General features: G+C 36.1%; 1 protein-coding gene across 6 annotated transcripts in view; it reads right to left on the minus strand.

Moving 5' to 3' along the window:
• Window positions 1–17,416, minus strand: part of Raskol (Ras GTPase-activating protein raskol) — a 335,723-nt gene that overhangs the window by 273,611 nt on the left and 44,696 nt on the right. For 3 of the 6 annotated variants that reach the window (XM_078189689.1, XM_078189688.1, XM_078189687.1), the window contains one exon: window positions 7,328–7,411. The exons of 1 other annotated variant lie outside the window; for it this stretch is intronic. In XM_078189689.1, coding sequence (XP_078045815.1) covers window positions 7,328–7,411 — 84 coding nt within the window. The remainder of the gene's footprint in view (window positions 1–7,327; window positions 7,412–17,416) is intronic. 2 more of the 6 variants (XM_078189690.1, XM_078189691.1) reach the window with 1 other exon arrangement.

Genomic DNA, 17,416 nt, shown 5'->3' on the forward strand with positions numbered 1-17,416 from the left:
AGCGTGCATCGAACAGCTACGAAATGAAACGGGTTGGCGCAACAGAGTTTCAGCGAGCATAGACTGTTCATATAATTGAGACCGTTGAGCGGTGCTTTGATCGTGTTTCAAAAAGGAGCGGATTCTCTATTTTCAGCGAGCTTTTAAAATCAAGTGTTCCATATTACGGTCGGTAAGCGCAGGCTCGCGTCCGCAGTCTAATTATAAGCGGACCCGCGCGCGCGCGCGCACGCGGATAGATCTCGAATAATTTCGCGGCGGCTTTGCCGGATATCTCGTTGAGGATTCGATACATGTGGCAATACTTCCGCACGGGCGTGCACGTAATTCCACAGGCAATTAACATCGACGAGTTGGCTTCGGGAGAGGCCGCGCGAAACTTTCGACGGGCCCGGTGGAAACTACTCGGTATTCGAGGAGTTAAGTTCGGTATACGCGGCTCAGATAGCACTAAAAATCTAGGGCGAGTTTAACGAGTCCCGCAAAAAGCGAAGTTACCCATTTTCCGTGGCAAAAGCCGGGTCGAGTGGGCTCTCGTGGTCGCGCTCGCATCGCTGCTCCGCTCCGCTCCGCTCGACGCCGCGCCGCGCCAAATCGACACAACACTTCGCGCGCGTTAAACCGACTTAAGGGGGTATTAATGTCCCGAATGTGTATTTATTTATTAGCGCTAGATTTACTGACCAATAAAAGCAGCCTTTTTATAAGACATTTATTATGACTGCATAAGTAACTCAGTGATGCATTTTTGCAATCTGAATGATTGTAAATTAATACTAATATTATTTTTGTATTATATGATTTACTACATTAATTTAGTGATGACTATAGCAAAACCGAGGAATAATTCCATGGAAAACATACATGTAGATCATCAAAGATACCCTTCAATCTCTTCGATACAAATAATTTAAATAGAAGTGATTATTTCTTAGTTGTCTGTTTAGTATCGTTATATTTACCTCGTATTTTATTTAAGCTTCGGCTTTTATAAAATGTTCATAAGGATTTATAAAAAAGGAATTTATAAAATTGTAATATGTATAAAACGTTTCAAGGAAGACAATAAACAGAACTAAAGTTCAACAACAACAAATATTTTAACTTTTATCACGTCATACCTAGTCTATTATATTAAACCGAATCGTAATCGAAAAAATTATTCCTACAACAGCTTCAAAAACCAAAGCTGTCACTGTTTTCAACCCCTACGATTAAGTTCACGAAATAAAGAGATCGATGTTTTCGAAATTCTAGACCGTAACACCGCTCTCACAGTAGTGTTCGCGGAACCAACAGATTTCTGTCGTCCCGGCGCCGTTTAATGAAACACCTGGAAGGAAACGAGGGTGTTGAAGAGGGGATGGGGGGACGAGGAGTAGTCGTTTCGCGCGAAAGCGCATTAAAAGCCGAGGCGGAAATGTCGCGCGTGTCGCAGGCACGCGGAAATTTTCTTTCTCGTTCAATTAATGCAACCGAGGCGTTCTGTTCTCGTTGAATAATATCACGCGTCCAACAATCGTCAGGCTTTCCAGGATTTCTCACTGAGTGAGCCTTGTTTTGCCGCCATCGTTCTGCCACAGAGCCGCGGTTCCTGGTTTTGTTCAAACTTAAGCGGTTGTCGCTGCGATCGAACGCGGGACCACATTGGCACCGAATCGAGACGCGGATTCGATGAGATCTTAACGCGTCCAAGGCCCCGATTAATTGTGCCGATGGAAAAATAGACCGGCGAGAAGCATTATAATATTTGACGTGAGACGATTCTAGTAATTGATTAATGTAAATTGTTATTGCTATGCGGCATTTGAAGTCGCAAGAATATCTTCAGTGTCGATTAAAATGAAGATAGAAAGTGGAAGAGATTTGTTCTAGTTTTACTCTTTCTCTCATTTTTTTATCGTCGCACCGGCAATTGTATAATTCGCGACAATTACTACAAATTATAATATTAATAAATATAATATTAATAAATTGTAGAAGGCTTTATCTGTTTTGTTTCATTTTGAATGTTTTACTCAGATATTCACTTGTTTGTATTGTTTTTATAATTTTATACTATATTCGTATTTGTATGAAATGATAAAAGGATCATAGTAGATCAAATTTTTGATAAATGTCAAGCATTAAACAGCATGGCTCTCCCTGTATCACGTACGGGATAAGGATTGAAAAATGATTAACATTTGTGGTCACAAGTGATTTTGCATTTTACATTTCTAAATACCAAGTTGTAAGGAAATTAATTACAATAGAATTTGTATTAATATACAATATAAATTTATATTTTATACTTTTTAGACAGGTTTATTCAATTTTTATACATTTTAATTATACGAATACTTCTAATATTTATAGGAATCTTTCTAATATTTCTCTTCTGAAAGTTATGCAAGATGCTTAACAAAAAAGAAATCTATTCTTTGCTTCAAATATTTCTTATTTAACTACCGTAGACACATAACGAAGACTAGCTCTCATAACCTTCTAAGAAATCATGAATACAAAGCAGCCTTAATTGGCGTTAATACATCGTCTCACAGTACAAAATCATATTTTAAAATAAAATTCTCATACCGAATCCTGTCTGTTTATAAAAAAACAGCAATTAACTTCTTAACAAATACATCTTATGATTTACGTGTATTCCGGAACTGTAATTCTATATTTAAACTTTGTTTAACGTTTACAAAGGATTTATCATTTAATCTATTATTTAACAGCTAACTGAGATATCTAAGGAAGATATACATTTCTATATTTATCATTAAATTATATATTTTATAAATGTTGCATTCAAATAAAATCCAAATAAAATCAAACATATACAGTGAAAGAGTTACTCGATTAACAAGTTACTAAATTAGTAATTAATCTTCATATTCACGACGAAATATCAATTCTCAAAGTAAGTATTAAATATTAGCCAATGACGGACGGTTTTATCGATCGTCTATTAAGCAGCAAATAAAATCCGAGGACAGGACGACAGACCTGGTAAATCTTTGAGAATCAATTAGGCAGCCGCCCTGAAAGGTTTCGTCATTGATCCTCATGCAAATTTCGACCCCGTCGAAAATTAGCCTTCGCGAAATTGTCTCCTTCCCGAGGAGAAAGCAGAGGCTGGGTCTCGTTAGACCGTATTTCGAATTCCTCGAGCTACTCCCGCGGGGTAGTTACACACACCATAGGTGTGCGTCTGTCTCACTGAATTGCGGAGAGCGTTACGCGGAGGTTTCATCGTGGGGGACACTGATGCTCCCAGAATGTTAAAGCGGAACGCTATAGCACACATGGAGAGCGTTCAAGTAACTTTTCAACAGAAATTGGCCGCTAATTATTAAATTAAACTTTGCGCACTGTGTCCATCATATTCATCTCGCTTATCAACACCGCTGCAGCTTATACGGAGAATGGCAAAAGCATTATAAAAATTTATTAATTTTATAATTTATTCAAGTAGTGGATCTTGATTTATTTCGTTTATTCTGTAATTCTGAAAAAATTAAGAAAAACCCTTTTATTGAATTCATTTGCATCGCTCTCGTGATACGGCTTCTAGAACTCGTCAAACTTTTATTAGAACTAATACAAAGAAACCCACTCGTTTAATTTTAAGTTTAATTGTTCGGTTATCAATATCCGTCATAAAGTAAATATAAATTTTTTCTTCACGCGTAGAAATTTATTAACGACAACGTTGATCAGGATATCTCTAAAAGAAATCATGGTGCAAGGAGTTAACCCTTTGCATTCAAAGCCATTTTAACTATAAATCAGAAATGATATTTTTGGCTCATAGTATTTCCATTCTATGTAACAAAGTCCATTATTTAACAATCATTTAAATCTAAACTTTATTGGTATAAAAATGATCTTTGGACACGATAGTACAATTTTAGTGGTGCCTCAGGTTCGCCACTCGAGCACAAAGGGTTAAATGTTGACGACCCGACCGAAGTTCTACTTGCAAATAGCGTGCAGAGTGTACGACCAAAATAAATGAAAATAAAAAATACCACACGGCACGACCCCCTGTTCAGAAATATGGGATCCGCGTTTATCCGTTGCGAGTCGGGCGCACGCAAGCGGAAACACGCTGGTCTGCTCGTTCGCCTCGCTGTACGGCAGCTGCGAGCGGAATCGTAGCCGCATATGCGCCTATTTGAATAATTAAGCAACAGCCTTACGCAAATCAGTCGGACAAATGCGTTTCGACCACCATAGGAACGAGGGAAACTGATACCGGCTGAGTAGTTACTGCTACAGATGATTCGATCGCTAGGGGAACAATCGCGCACACGTGACTGGGCGGAATGTTTTATCCATAATCTTCATGTGGCCTGGATAGTCCAGTTATGAAAAGAATCTCCATTAAGAACACCATACAAATTTTGTTGAATGAAACAGAGGGTATGCGAAACGGCTAACAGCTCCATTTTTTTTTTAAATAATCGAACTTTCGTCTTGGTAAATTGATTGTTTCAGTAGCTATGTAACGTGTTGCGTTATCTTTGTTAATATATTCGAATAATTTGTGAACGTTATTCGAACCTGTATTTTCCATGATTAAATGACAAAACGTAACAAACAGATATCTGGAAGGAAATGCAAAATTAAAGAACAGATCCTACTCAAAAATCCTTTATTTCCCTTGTTTAGTTATTTCAATAGCATCAGTTGATCATAACTGTATTTTTTTTGTTTAATAAACTGATGTAAACTTCTTTTCACTTGTGTTTTAAGTTGACAATTAGTAGACTGTAGTTCATGCACACGTGACAATTTAAAACAGTAGGAAGGTTATAAATATTTAAGAACTTTCAGCTGACTGAAATTATTCAAGGAAGAATCGCTTCTGCTTCGTCAATTAACAAAGACATTCTTTATTTTTCGTAGAGATTCGCAAGTCTAATTATTGTTGCACTTTGTATACGAGAATATTTTTTTCGTCATACGATATTCATCATTATTAACGGTTGCCTGATGATTTATTAATGGTTTATTGATGCGCTTCAAACACGTTTCAGAATACGTAAGCGAGTTTCACTCTTTAGTTTCGCTTTCGTCAATAGACATTTAGGTAGATACCCACTTATCTACCATGATTTGCGAGTATATTGTAAAACTTTCTACAATTTTACTTTGCCTGTAGACAGTCTGTTGCACGATTCAATAATTTTATCTTCTTCCATTGCAGTATTTCTGACTTATTAAACGTATTACAAGTAGTCCGTGTATCTTTCAGTAAAATCCAAATGTTTCTTCGTAAGATACAAGATCTAAACCGAAGGGTATTCCTTATTAGTAGATTGCGGATTTTATGAATTGATAATAGAAATTAGCGAGTAAAATATAAGATAATAAAGCCATCAGAACAGTTCAAAAATACTATTATTTTCAATATACTGGAGCTATCGAAACTAGAACAAGAAACACGTTCTCGAAACACGCTTACTTATAAATAACAGTTTAATAAGTCAATGGCAAAGCGTTCTCAAATTCCCCTAAAGACTTTCTTACTTCATGTTTACCGAACTTATACGCAATGTACAGTCTAATTAGAAAATACTCGATTAAAGCCAAATGAGGCAATAGAAAAGATCCCAAACTCTTTGTTATTCCTCATAAGAATAATCAGCGCGAGGAGGATAAACGTTTATCAAAGTCTCTTTATCGTCATTATCAGACCACACGAAAGATGTCAGAACACTGTAACTATCGGCAAATAGTTTAACTAGGTTCGAGCCATATCGGATCACCGATTGCCCCCGCAAAACTTCGAATCGGTTATTTCACTTCGCGAAGAAAAGTCCGTCCTTTGTCGCGCCGTTGCTCCCAAGGACTTGTTAGCGTGCGGGAGGGGAGGGGGGAGGCGGCGGTGGCGGCGCAGCGTTTCCGATCGTTGTAACGCTCTGAAAAGTGTCCGGGCTCTTTGTTAGAAACTTTAGCGAAGAAAAAAAAAATAGTCCGGCCAATACCGGCTCGTCGTGTTCTGCAGCGCTTTTGTTTCTGCCACGGCCGAGCTGTTTCGCATTTCCAGCGGGATGCTCTCGGTGAAACCATGGGTACGGATTACCGGCAAGAATCAGTCCCGGTCTGTAATTACCGAGGACAATTGCGGCGTGCCTCTGTTATGGAATCTCGTTCATTTCACGTCTCATAAATTTGCCAGTTAGTTTCGCGGACGCTGTTTGCAGAACGTAAAATTCGGTTTTTCGCGAAACTACCCCGGACTGTAATTATCGTGTCCGGGTTGGGATCGTTGACTCCGTTCGAAATGAAGTCTGCTGCTCGGTGATAAACGCAAACGTAGTCGATTGCAATTGGACACTGCAAATGATTTTGTAAATTCAGATTTTTATAGGTTCATTCGGGGAACCTGAATTCAAAGACAGTGTCTCGCGTATCGACAGCTGCGATGGATTAAACATATCATTTTATCTAATTGAGATAGCTGCTGTTACATATTTTTTAATTTTATTTATATTCGCGTTCTGTCGTTTTCTGTCGCAGTCAATTTCAGTTGGTTACTTTTCTTTACTTGCGTGTTCCATAGTTATCCATTTTACAATGGGCTAAAAAATATCAAAACAAAGGAATAAGCAGAACCTAAAATAGTGTGAAATTTAACACAATTTTTACTTCCTGTTAACAATCGAATTATGATCTATAAAATTCTTGAATAATAGAACTTGTTTTATAACAATCACAGGATTCGATTTATTTCAATTTCGTACGATTTTTATAATAATCAGTATGTGCTTGAATAAAGAAGTTTTAAAAGAACTGAGAAACCAACTATTTTCAATGGCGTCACAGTGCTAACATCAATAATCTGTTAATTCATTTAATACAAGCATCGTAAATATTATTCGAATATTATTAAAATTTAATATTATACTTTTATCATACTCTTGGCCGAGACTTTGTTCAAAGTTGATTATTTCAACCGCATCGTTTTTAACACGTCTGTGATTCCTTATGTTATTCTAGTAATTAATTTCTACCCGTTTGATCAATTTCTGCCGATAATAATTGTTTATCAGCGAATTTGCAACTCCGAATTCGCTTCGAAATTGGAGCATTTGGTTAATCGGTAGCCAAGGCCGACGTATCGGTAAATACGAGTCAAGGCATCCCAGCCCTTGCGTTCATCGAATCCTTTGTATCTGGCCACGATTATCGAGGGAACGCACCGATGCGTTCTCGCGGAACAATCGCATTTATAATTATAGTTGCCTCCAGGCTGGCTCGCCCGGTGTGCAATAAAATTCGTAATTAACGGTGATCAACTTTGCAGCTGATCAACTGTGCATATCTTTACCTTCGTCGTGTTGAGTCACCGTTATTTCTGGCGGGAAGCTCCTCGGCAAGGACAATGATTTCAACTCACCTGTAACAAAAAAGGCTAATGCTTTCAATGATGTTCATTGAAAATATGCGACGTCGAAAGTAATATTTTATGCGAAAATCTATTTAGTTCCACGTTGAAACTGAATATTTGTAATATATTTTTTGATTTGTTCTAAGGTCAATTTATTCGAACATTAATGTATAATGTAATCGTACTATTTCCCCTGGCTATATTTCTTTAATTATTATTTGTAATTATAATGTAATTCATTTATCATTTGCAAAGAAGTGTTGTAAAAATATTCTATATTAAGTGATTATATCACAGGTAGAAATTTAACAAAAGTTTGTTACATTTATTGCTTCTATTTATAATTAAGAATATTCTACTTCCCTTGTTCTCTATACACTTTTTATTCGTAAGTATAATTCAGTCACATGTATAATTTATATTATTTATATTTGTCTATAGAAAGTTCTGTATTTTGATTTACCCTTTATACACATAATTCGCCATAAATTCCTAGCTACTCCTTTAATACGAATTATTACACAGCAAAGTCTTATGTCTGTACATAGATAAATAAATAAATATAGTTTTATGTAAAACTATATTTTACATCACTGAATATATATTATATTACTTGTTTACATAATATTGTCTGAAGAACGCTTATATTTTACCATTTCTTACGACGTTAAAGATATTTTTTAAACGTGGACAAAAGTGCAAATAAATCATCCGCACAACGATCTACTCAGATTTTTATATCTTTTGTTTATAAAGAGGATATTTTCGGGAGAAGAATACACTGTTTGATTTCAATATTGGAATAGTAACATAAGCGTGCGAGGACTTATGGGCTACAGAGTGTGTTCTCCCCTTGAACGAGTCGACAACCGAAAGGGTGAGCCCCGAAATTAATGAAAGCGTTTCCATTGAACTCCACTCGGGTCAAGTGTGTGATACACTATCGGGTGACCGTTCACGCAACGCCAATCCTGTCAATTAAACCAATTTCGGCACCCTACTGTGTTTTTCAGGTACAGAATCGTCCGAAAATGGCTGTAGGACTCGTCGAGCATTTTCGTTCGCGTAGTCCCGTTGTTCATTCATTACAGCGATTGCGACGAGAACACTCGAACAAAATTTAGATAATCATGTAATTAGAATATCTGATTAATAACTTTTGTTTCCATTTTGCAAAGAGAACAATCAACTCTGGCAAAGAAAATAATCGTGTTAAACATAACGAAAAGAATAATTATATGGATGTTGTTAAGGTCGATCTACAGTGCTATGTTAACAAATATTTTTTTCTAATGTGAAAGTATTGTTTCGTTAAATTTTGAAATCCTATCTTAAGGTTTATTGCTTTAATAATGTTAATCTCTCAACTAATGATAAAACTACAATTGTTAAACTGAAGACGAACTAAAGAAAGCATAAAATATAAAGACATTAATCGACACTACAAAATCGTTATTAATAATGTAACGATAAATATGAAAATCGTATAAAATGAACTCGAATACGATACAACAATAAAATATGCTTTACAATGTTTGGATATTTAATCTGACGAAAGATTCCGCGATAGAAAACTATTTCCGTTTAATTTCATTTCTCACAAATTAATGTACGTAAGAGAAGACAGCAGTTGCTCGTCTTTATTTATACCTATTAAAAGTTTAATCTTGTTTTCGAATTGCAGAGACTTCAAAAGAATAACAAACTCGCCTTACAGTCGGGTGCAAAAGTTTCCAGACAATTAATCCCCCAACTTCCCTTCAACAATGAAGGAAGAAACGCACTTCAGTAATTACATTCCTACCCTCTACCCTTGTTCTACTCGAACTCGTCAGTATTATTTCATCATTTTTCCAACTAGCTACGGTTCGAATGAAACTACAGAGCAAAAGTCACGTTATTTAACTTGATATACAATACCAATATAAACAACAATAAATACAATACTATAGAAAGCGGCGGTAGAAATAATGTTACTGGAATTTAAAATAGTTCTTACGTTTCTGTCGTAATAATTAAATTAACCCTTTGCACTCCAGGGCTCCGGAGCGGAGCCATTTACAATTTATCTTCAAACTCGAGGGCTCCGACAATGAAGATCAATTTTAAATGGTTCCGTTCCGGAGCCCTAAAGTGCGAAGGGTTAAAAATAAGAGGGAACAATTTTTTACTCACTTATAAGATATATGTTTGACTTTTAAATAAACATACTCTCCATCGAGTGTTAAAAATAGTCTCCTCTCTATCATTAAGTCAAGAATAGAGTGTAGGCATTCTTCAATTATTTTCTCTTTCCATTGTTTTAAATTGCTCTTGCTTATTTTTACTATAAATGCATCACGATTGCGGTTTACATACAGCGCACTAAAGAAGACTTAATTTCTTGATTTTTAATTTAAATTCTACATTCACGTAAAACTGTCTCGTCTTCGCTTTAATAAAACAAATATTAATGTCAATGTTAAATATTTCTGTTGAAACGCAAACCCTATAAAATTCATGCAACTTTGAACAAAACATAGAAAAACATAACTAAATTTGACTGAGCACGGTCGCGAAGTGTTTTCGTACACTCGAAATTTCGCGAGCGGCGTCGCAGGATTTCGCAAGTTTCTTACGAGAATCCTTCAATGTGTCGAGCTGTTGTTTCGAACTGTCCTCGACGAGAACGCCGAGGACAATCGGCAGAACCCGGACGATTAAAACTTTCGACCGTTAATCGAGTTAATCCCGGGTGTCGCCACTTGAGACAGGGGACGCACACGGTCGAGCAGCGACGCGCTCGTGTGGACACCGTGAACGATGCAAGCGAACGCAGCAGCGCGAGGTCGGCGCGACGGAGGATTACGTGAAACAATCAAGCCGCTCCGATGGTCCCGATCCTTATCAGAGGCTGATCGCATAATTCGCGGTTTTCGTCCTGAACAATTAAGCAGCCGTCACCTCGAAACGCGTCGCGCGTACTCCGCCGTCGGCACCGGCGACCCGGCGCTATTAATTCATTAGTTACACGTCGAAAGGAGGACTAATTACGTCAGCAGCTAATTGAACTGTTATCGGTCGCGGGGCATCGGCTCGCGATCCACTTAATTGCACGTTTTGCGCCGCGATATGCACACAATCGGCGGCCGCGTCTTTGAGAGGGAAAAGAAAGCGCGGTGCCGGGTCGCTGCGATTAATCATACGACGCCCGGAAAAAATTCATTAGAACCCGTATACCGGTCTTCGCGTATCGGGGAACAATGTGGTGCTGATTTTATTTTCCAGCCGGCCTGTTTTTGCGTTTTTATCGTATCTGCGCCGAGGAGCAGTCTAATTATCGTATTGTTGCGAGGGAACGCGGCGGCACAATGCGTTTTTCATTTAGCTCCAGGTTTTTGTTGTTGCGGAAAATAAATTAATTAAGTCGACGGCAGATTTCGAACGCGCACCTGGCTCGTAATTCCCTCGCCGCGCTGCGCGCTCGCGTCTGTTTCGGGAAATTAATTAAATCCCCTGCGCCGTAAATCGCGAATCGAAAATTCGACAGGATCAACGGACGTTTTCGACACGGCCAATTAATATTAATTAACCTTACGCAATAATTGGTCGATATTCTTTTTCCCCTCGCATAATTGAATAAGATAGTATTTCAAATGGCAACTAGGAAATATATATTGCATTTCAGTTGATGCATGTATAACATTTTAGAAAATAAAATGCTTTATTCGCTCGAAAGAATGTACTTTAGAAAGAAATATTTTGTTCGTGGTAAGAAATTTTTAGGGTAAGACTTCAAACAGTGTCTCATTTGACTGGAAATATCTACGTCGTAGTTCCGGATATTTTATTTATTTATCAGCAGTGAATAAAATATTTCAATTTCACTAGATCATACCGTATATTATAATTATTTTAAATTAAAAACCAACGGAGTAACCTACTTTTTCTTTACATTATAAACATTTGTTCACTATTTGCTCTTCTATTTTACGTTCTACATTATAAAAATAAGATGTTTAGGATTATCAAAATTAAATAGGTTATTTGCTGAAATTTTGTTCTATCCAGACTACTATTTTGTTTGAATCGTGAAGAATTTAATATTGCAAACGGTGTCTCAAATATTTTTCCTATCCCAGCCTTGGATGGGATTGATGACGTACTGCGTCGATCCACGTGAAATTCGACGCTTGTATGCGGACCAAGCTGACACCGAAGGAAAATGAGGTCGCCCGTAATTAATTCACCTCTGACTTTTGCCCGCAACGACACACGGCACCCGCGAACACCCCGATCCGCCGATTCATCCGACCCCGCGAAATTGGTTTTCGTTGGCCACCCATCGGGACCGTTGTTTACAGTTCGTTCAAATTACTGTTTGTCCTACGGAATCGCTTCCGATCCCGCGGAAATTTATTCGAGCAACCAACGATCTTCATTAACCGTGATTGTGACGAAGTCTTCGGGCCAGTTGCGCGCGCTCGCAAAACGAGAGGTGCGTAATTAACTATTCGATTGCCGTAACGCGATCCGCTTCAGATTTTTTCCGTTTACGATCTCCGCGAGTTCCATGGAAAATTATTCACCCTTTGCACTCGAGTGGTGACTCTGAGGCACGACTAAAACTGTTGTATCGCATAAATAGATCATTTTTATATAATCAATGTTTAGATTTAAATTATTGTTAGAAGTACAACTGTTGTACGAGTCACACAATTCAATTTCATAAAATGCACTTTGTGGTGTAAAATTGTAATACTGTAAGTCTGAAAAATTATCTTAGGTTTATAGTTAACCCATTCGCTGCCAAGGACGAATATACTCGTCTTTGGCAGGGTGTCACGCATTGCCAGGACGAGTATACTCGTCCTACTTTAAATAGATTATAACATGCAGGCTTTTGAATTAGCAATTTTTTTGTGGTCACAAACATAAATATAAATATGTAAAAAACTTGAAAAAATACTACAAATAAAATTTTTTACAAAAATAATACTTTATTTCTTATAGAGAATGGTAAAATATAAATGGCAATGGGAATGACTTCATATAATTTAGGCTTGGCAGCGAATCGGTTAAACTAGATTCGAGTGCAAAGGGTTAATAGACTGCAGATCTGTGTGCATTTAACGCATGTGCAGATTTTGAAGATACAAGGAGACGTGTTGATTAATAAGATCTAATTACACTACAATTAAATTAGAATTTGTATGGAGATACTTAATAGGATTTTTACATGTATTTATTTATGTACATGTTTCGAGTAATTGTATTAAAAATTATACTAGAAATCCTTGATCGATATGTTACACATTTTCGCAACTACGTTTGAATCATAACTTCGTATTTTAAATAAATACATTATAGTAAAGTATAGAAATGAAAAATAAGTATATTTCTCATTGTGCAGTACTTGCATGAATAATTAAATCACAGTCATACAATAATATCATCGAAAGAAATTCAAAATGTTCATATTTTAAAATTACAAATTATTCTACCTATCCGACAAATTTTAAATTAAATCGTCGCCATAAATGTATGACTGGAAATAGTATAAAAACTACTAACTTGATTGTAAAAATATAAGTAGGTTTTCACTTCATTATAAATTTCCAAAATAAGCTTTTATTTACATGTTCGCTCAACTATGGCAAATTTTCATTTCCAATATAAAATTATGTCTTCGAGCCTCTTTTATCGATCTAGAAATATCGAACAACACCAGGTTGTTTTGAAGCTCGTTTATCCAAGCAGAGGTTTCGTAACAAAGAATTATTTATAGCGAAGAGGATATCGCAATTTCCTTGTTAAATTTCACAGTTAAGGCTGCAGAAAAAAATAAAACACTTGATACAAATACTTTATCTACCAGCAGTTTTCAAATAATCCTTTTAAAATCGAAGATAAAGAGTTAACATTTTTTTTACAAATTCGTACAAGAATTATTCAACTATCAAATTAATTAAACGAACACGTTCGCGACCAGCGTTACACATGCCCGACGACCACGATTTTGTATTTCACGTAAAAAGCATCCAATTAATCTTCGGAATATAATTATTTAAAATTGTAACACATGCTGTGACATTTGGAGAATTTATAGCTTCCTTTTGACGATGTTTTTCACGTGTTTCACAAGAAGAGATGATGTATTTAATACGAAAAATACGATAAATATAACTATATACGCTAGTGACGTTGACAACGAACTTGTTAATATAATTCAATAACAAGTTTTTTTTTAAATTATTATGACACGAAATTATTAAACTTCAACATTATCAATATTAAGCTTCCCTGAGACACAATGAAAGACCTATTAATAGACTTCCGGTAAATATTTACGATAAAGAACCCCGAGTAAAAAACAATGCGCAGAAATGATCGCGCAATTTCAAGATAAAAATCTGCTCGAGTCCGGAACAAAGGTTACGGTAAATATAATTAAAGAATGAGACGAAAGTTACGGAACCGCGCAAGATGAAACTTCGCGCAGATCCTTTCGCAGCGCCGGCAAAAAAGTTTCGCGATCTCGAACTTTGAACTGTGAAAGCAAACGGGAACGAAACAACGAATCGCTGGCGCACCGAAAAATCCTCGTAGAATTCCGCGAGAGTTACCGAAAGGGGAGAACGGGAACAATAATTCCGAGCAAAAAAATCGCGAACAATGTTTTCTCAGCAGAGGGAACGGAAGAATTTCCCCGGTGTGAGAAAAGTCGGGGCCTTTTTATCCCCGGATCGGGAATCAGCGCGCGGCTCGGTCATTGTTTCGCGTTCTGCGGCCGGTCTCTGCTCGCAACAGCGGCATTTTTGCATAACCCGGTGAAAGCCCCGCATCCGAGCCGAGTCTCCACCAATTTCCACCGGAGCCGATCCGCTTCTTTTGTCCTTGTCTGCGCAGGAGTTTTCTGCCGCGTCGCGTGTCCCGCGTACCTTACGATCGCCCCGCACAGCGAAATAGAAACAATTACGCCTCGTAACTGTATCGTAAATCACTGTACGCTGGAGGAGCTATTAAATCTTCACGCCTGCGCACATGCTCGCTACATTTTAACATATATTGTACTATTACAGTAACGATATTCTCCCACGTTTCAATGTTATCTCCTGTTTCCTTTCGACACACCACATTATTAGGAACGGTTTACTGAATATTGCCTATTGTTCCTACGAACAAATCGCGGGACCTTTACTTTCGGTTTTTTTCAGCGCGCTGCAAATAACTCCGTTCGATCCCATCGATTCAATTACACGGCACGTTATGCTTATCGGATGTGATTATGGCTTAATCAGCATCGATTAGTATGGAACAGGATCGTAGCGTTTTGCGCGAACATTTTCCGTCGATCGATTAGTAGACATTTATGCGGAATGAAAATGTTCCTCGTTGGTTGTACGAAATAGAGGTTAGATAAAAATTGATTTCTTCTTTTTTTATCGATATTAATAAAAGGAAAACAATGCAATATTACTTTGAAATTCTTTTGCTCTTGGTCTCGTTTATGGCAAAATTGAGCAATTTTATACCGTGTAATATACATAGATTAAAAAGATTTTTAAATGTTAATATATATTATTTCTAATCTGTTAAAACTTCTATTTAGCCATTAATGTAAACAATTTTTATTTTACATGAACATCTCCAGCCTACTATGTTTTTCTTCTAAATTCTACTTGTAGCTTATCTTCTTTAAAGGAGATATCTCATTTTTCATTTATTATATTTCTAATTTTCTCTATATTACTCTAGAATTACTTTTAATTACGTTTTTGTTGGAAATGATTGCATCGATGTATCGAAATGTCATTACACCTCGTTTTAATTTATACCGATTTATCTTCGTTATACAAATTATAGTTCAAGATTTTTATATTTACTACGCGTACTGAACAAAAGCAACAGTTTTATAGTTAGTAGACTTTTACCATCGCAGTGCATGGAACGTTTAATTATTGATTACGTCTCGTAATTCTTCACTATTCTTATCACAGCGATGGAAGACGTTAGCATTGTTTAAGTCGTTAACTTGTGGTCGAGCGAATGTTGCTATGCAATTAATAGCATAAAGACTTTCTGGTTACGAACAACTATTGATAACGCAGGCGAAGTCTTTGATCTAAAAATACGTAGAAAATAAAAAACACTAACACCGTTGATGCAGCCACTGAAAATAGCATTGGATATCGATATAGACAATTTTCTTTTTTTTTTTTCTCTTAGCGGCTTCATGCACACGCATTCGTGAAGATACGAAAATAGGTCGGAGATAACTCGACCAGCACAGTTTCCTATAGAAACTTTACCAAAAGCCGTTCGTTTACTGGGTCACAGAAATTTTTAGAAGCTGGCTGATTTAACGTCGACAAACTTCCAGCCGAAAATAGGGAAATATATTACGAGGAGCGTTTTCCACCGAAAACATCGAACTGAAATTCGAGAGCTTGATAGATGCATCCATTTTCGACGCAAACACGCTTTGACTCATGACATTTCGAAACGTACGGCGCCGCTTCCTTGCTTTTACGTACAATGTCCACTGGAAAGATGGTTTTGTTTAGAACAGCACGGGTTTGAAGCGAGCTGGAACGATGCGTCTCGAATAAGAGAAGCAGAAACGTCGAATGCCAAACACGGAATTCTATTCAGCGTCGTTGAATTGCAAATACGCGTACTCGCTGCACGCTGTTTTGCATTAACAGTTCGAACGAGATTTTTAGAAATCACTCGTAGAAATTATTTTTGAAATAATTGCAAAGTGCAACGCAGGATATTGTATCTCGTAGTAGAACTTTATCGAAGTGGGAATTAAAACAAATAAATTCGAAGTATTAATATATTCTAAACTAAATATATTAATATTTTAAGTATCAACATCTCTTAGTGTTTCTAGAAACAAATGTGGATATTTGAGGATTTTTAGTGAATTATTATTTTATTTAATTAAGATTATTATTTGAAAGAAAAATGTCGAGTTTCTCTGTTATATAAGAAAGTCAATAAAAACTTGTTTGCATGTAAAATATGCATTCTATATTATCATTAATAGCTTTTATGCGACAGATCTAATATTCAATTCTACACTGCACTTTATATATATTTTAATAACTTTAATAACCGTTTACAAAGATTTATTACAAAATTTGAATCTGATTTAATAGAAATAAAATTTGAATCTGATTTACTAGAAATCAAATGTGAATCTGATTATGACAGATAAAATGTTAATCTGACTTACTAGAAATCAAATATTAATCAGATTTATCATAAATAAAATACTAATGTGATTTATTAAAAATAAAATCTTAATCTGACTTTTTAGATTTAATAAGTTAATCAGATTTATTAGAAATAGAATACTAATCCGATTTATTACAAATAAAATCTTAATCTGACTTATTAAATTTAAGAAGTTAATTAGATTTATTAGAAATGAAATTTTAATCTGATTCATCACAAATAAAGTTTCAATTTGGTCTACACATAAAATAATAATCGAACATTTCTAGCAAGTACAATTTTAATTTATCATTCAATTGAACAATAAATTGAAGTTTCTAAGTCGCTTATTTGGTTAACCTCTTCACACCCTTGACCACGTATGTGTAGGTTTAGTTTTCTTAAAATTATTATTAAATTACTAAGTGTAAAGAAAATGAGAATCAGTTGAAAAGCAATATTCCCCTCAACAATATTAACAGAACCTTATCCAACGAAATGAGATGGATGATAAATAAAAAAGAAACAATGAAATAGATAGTTCCCTACTATAAAAATTCATCCCTGGAGAGGTTAACCTCTTGCACTATAATAACAAGTCAGACTCGTGGTGAAGATTTTATGCAAGCTCTACTAAATATGAATATTATTAATTTCTTCCACATCGAAGTAAAAATAAATTTCTTTGTTATCAAAGAATAGAAACGAAGGCAAATAAAAGCAATACAGTAAACAAAAATTGTCTGATCGTATTAGGAAAATTATTAAGTATGAATAAGTCCTAATCGTCACGGCATGGAAGGAGCGATAGTGCAAGGGGTTAAC

The sequence above is a fragment of the Augochlora pura genome, chromosome 8 (assembly GCF_028453695.1).
Source record: "Augochlora pura isolate Apur16 chromosome 8, APUR_v2.2.1, whole genome shotgun sequence".
Lineage (NCBI taxonomy): Eukaryota > Metazoa > Arthropoda > Insecta > Hymenoptera > Halictidae > Augochlora > Augochlora pura.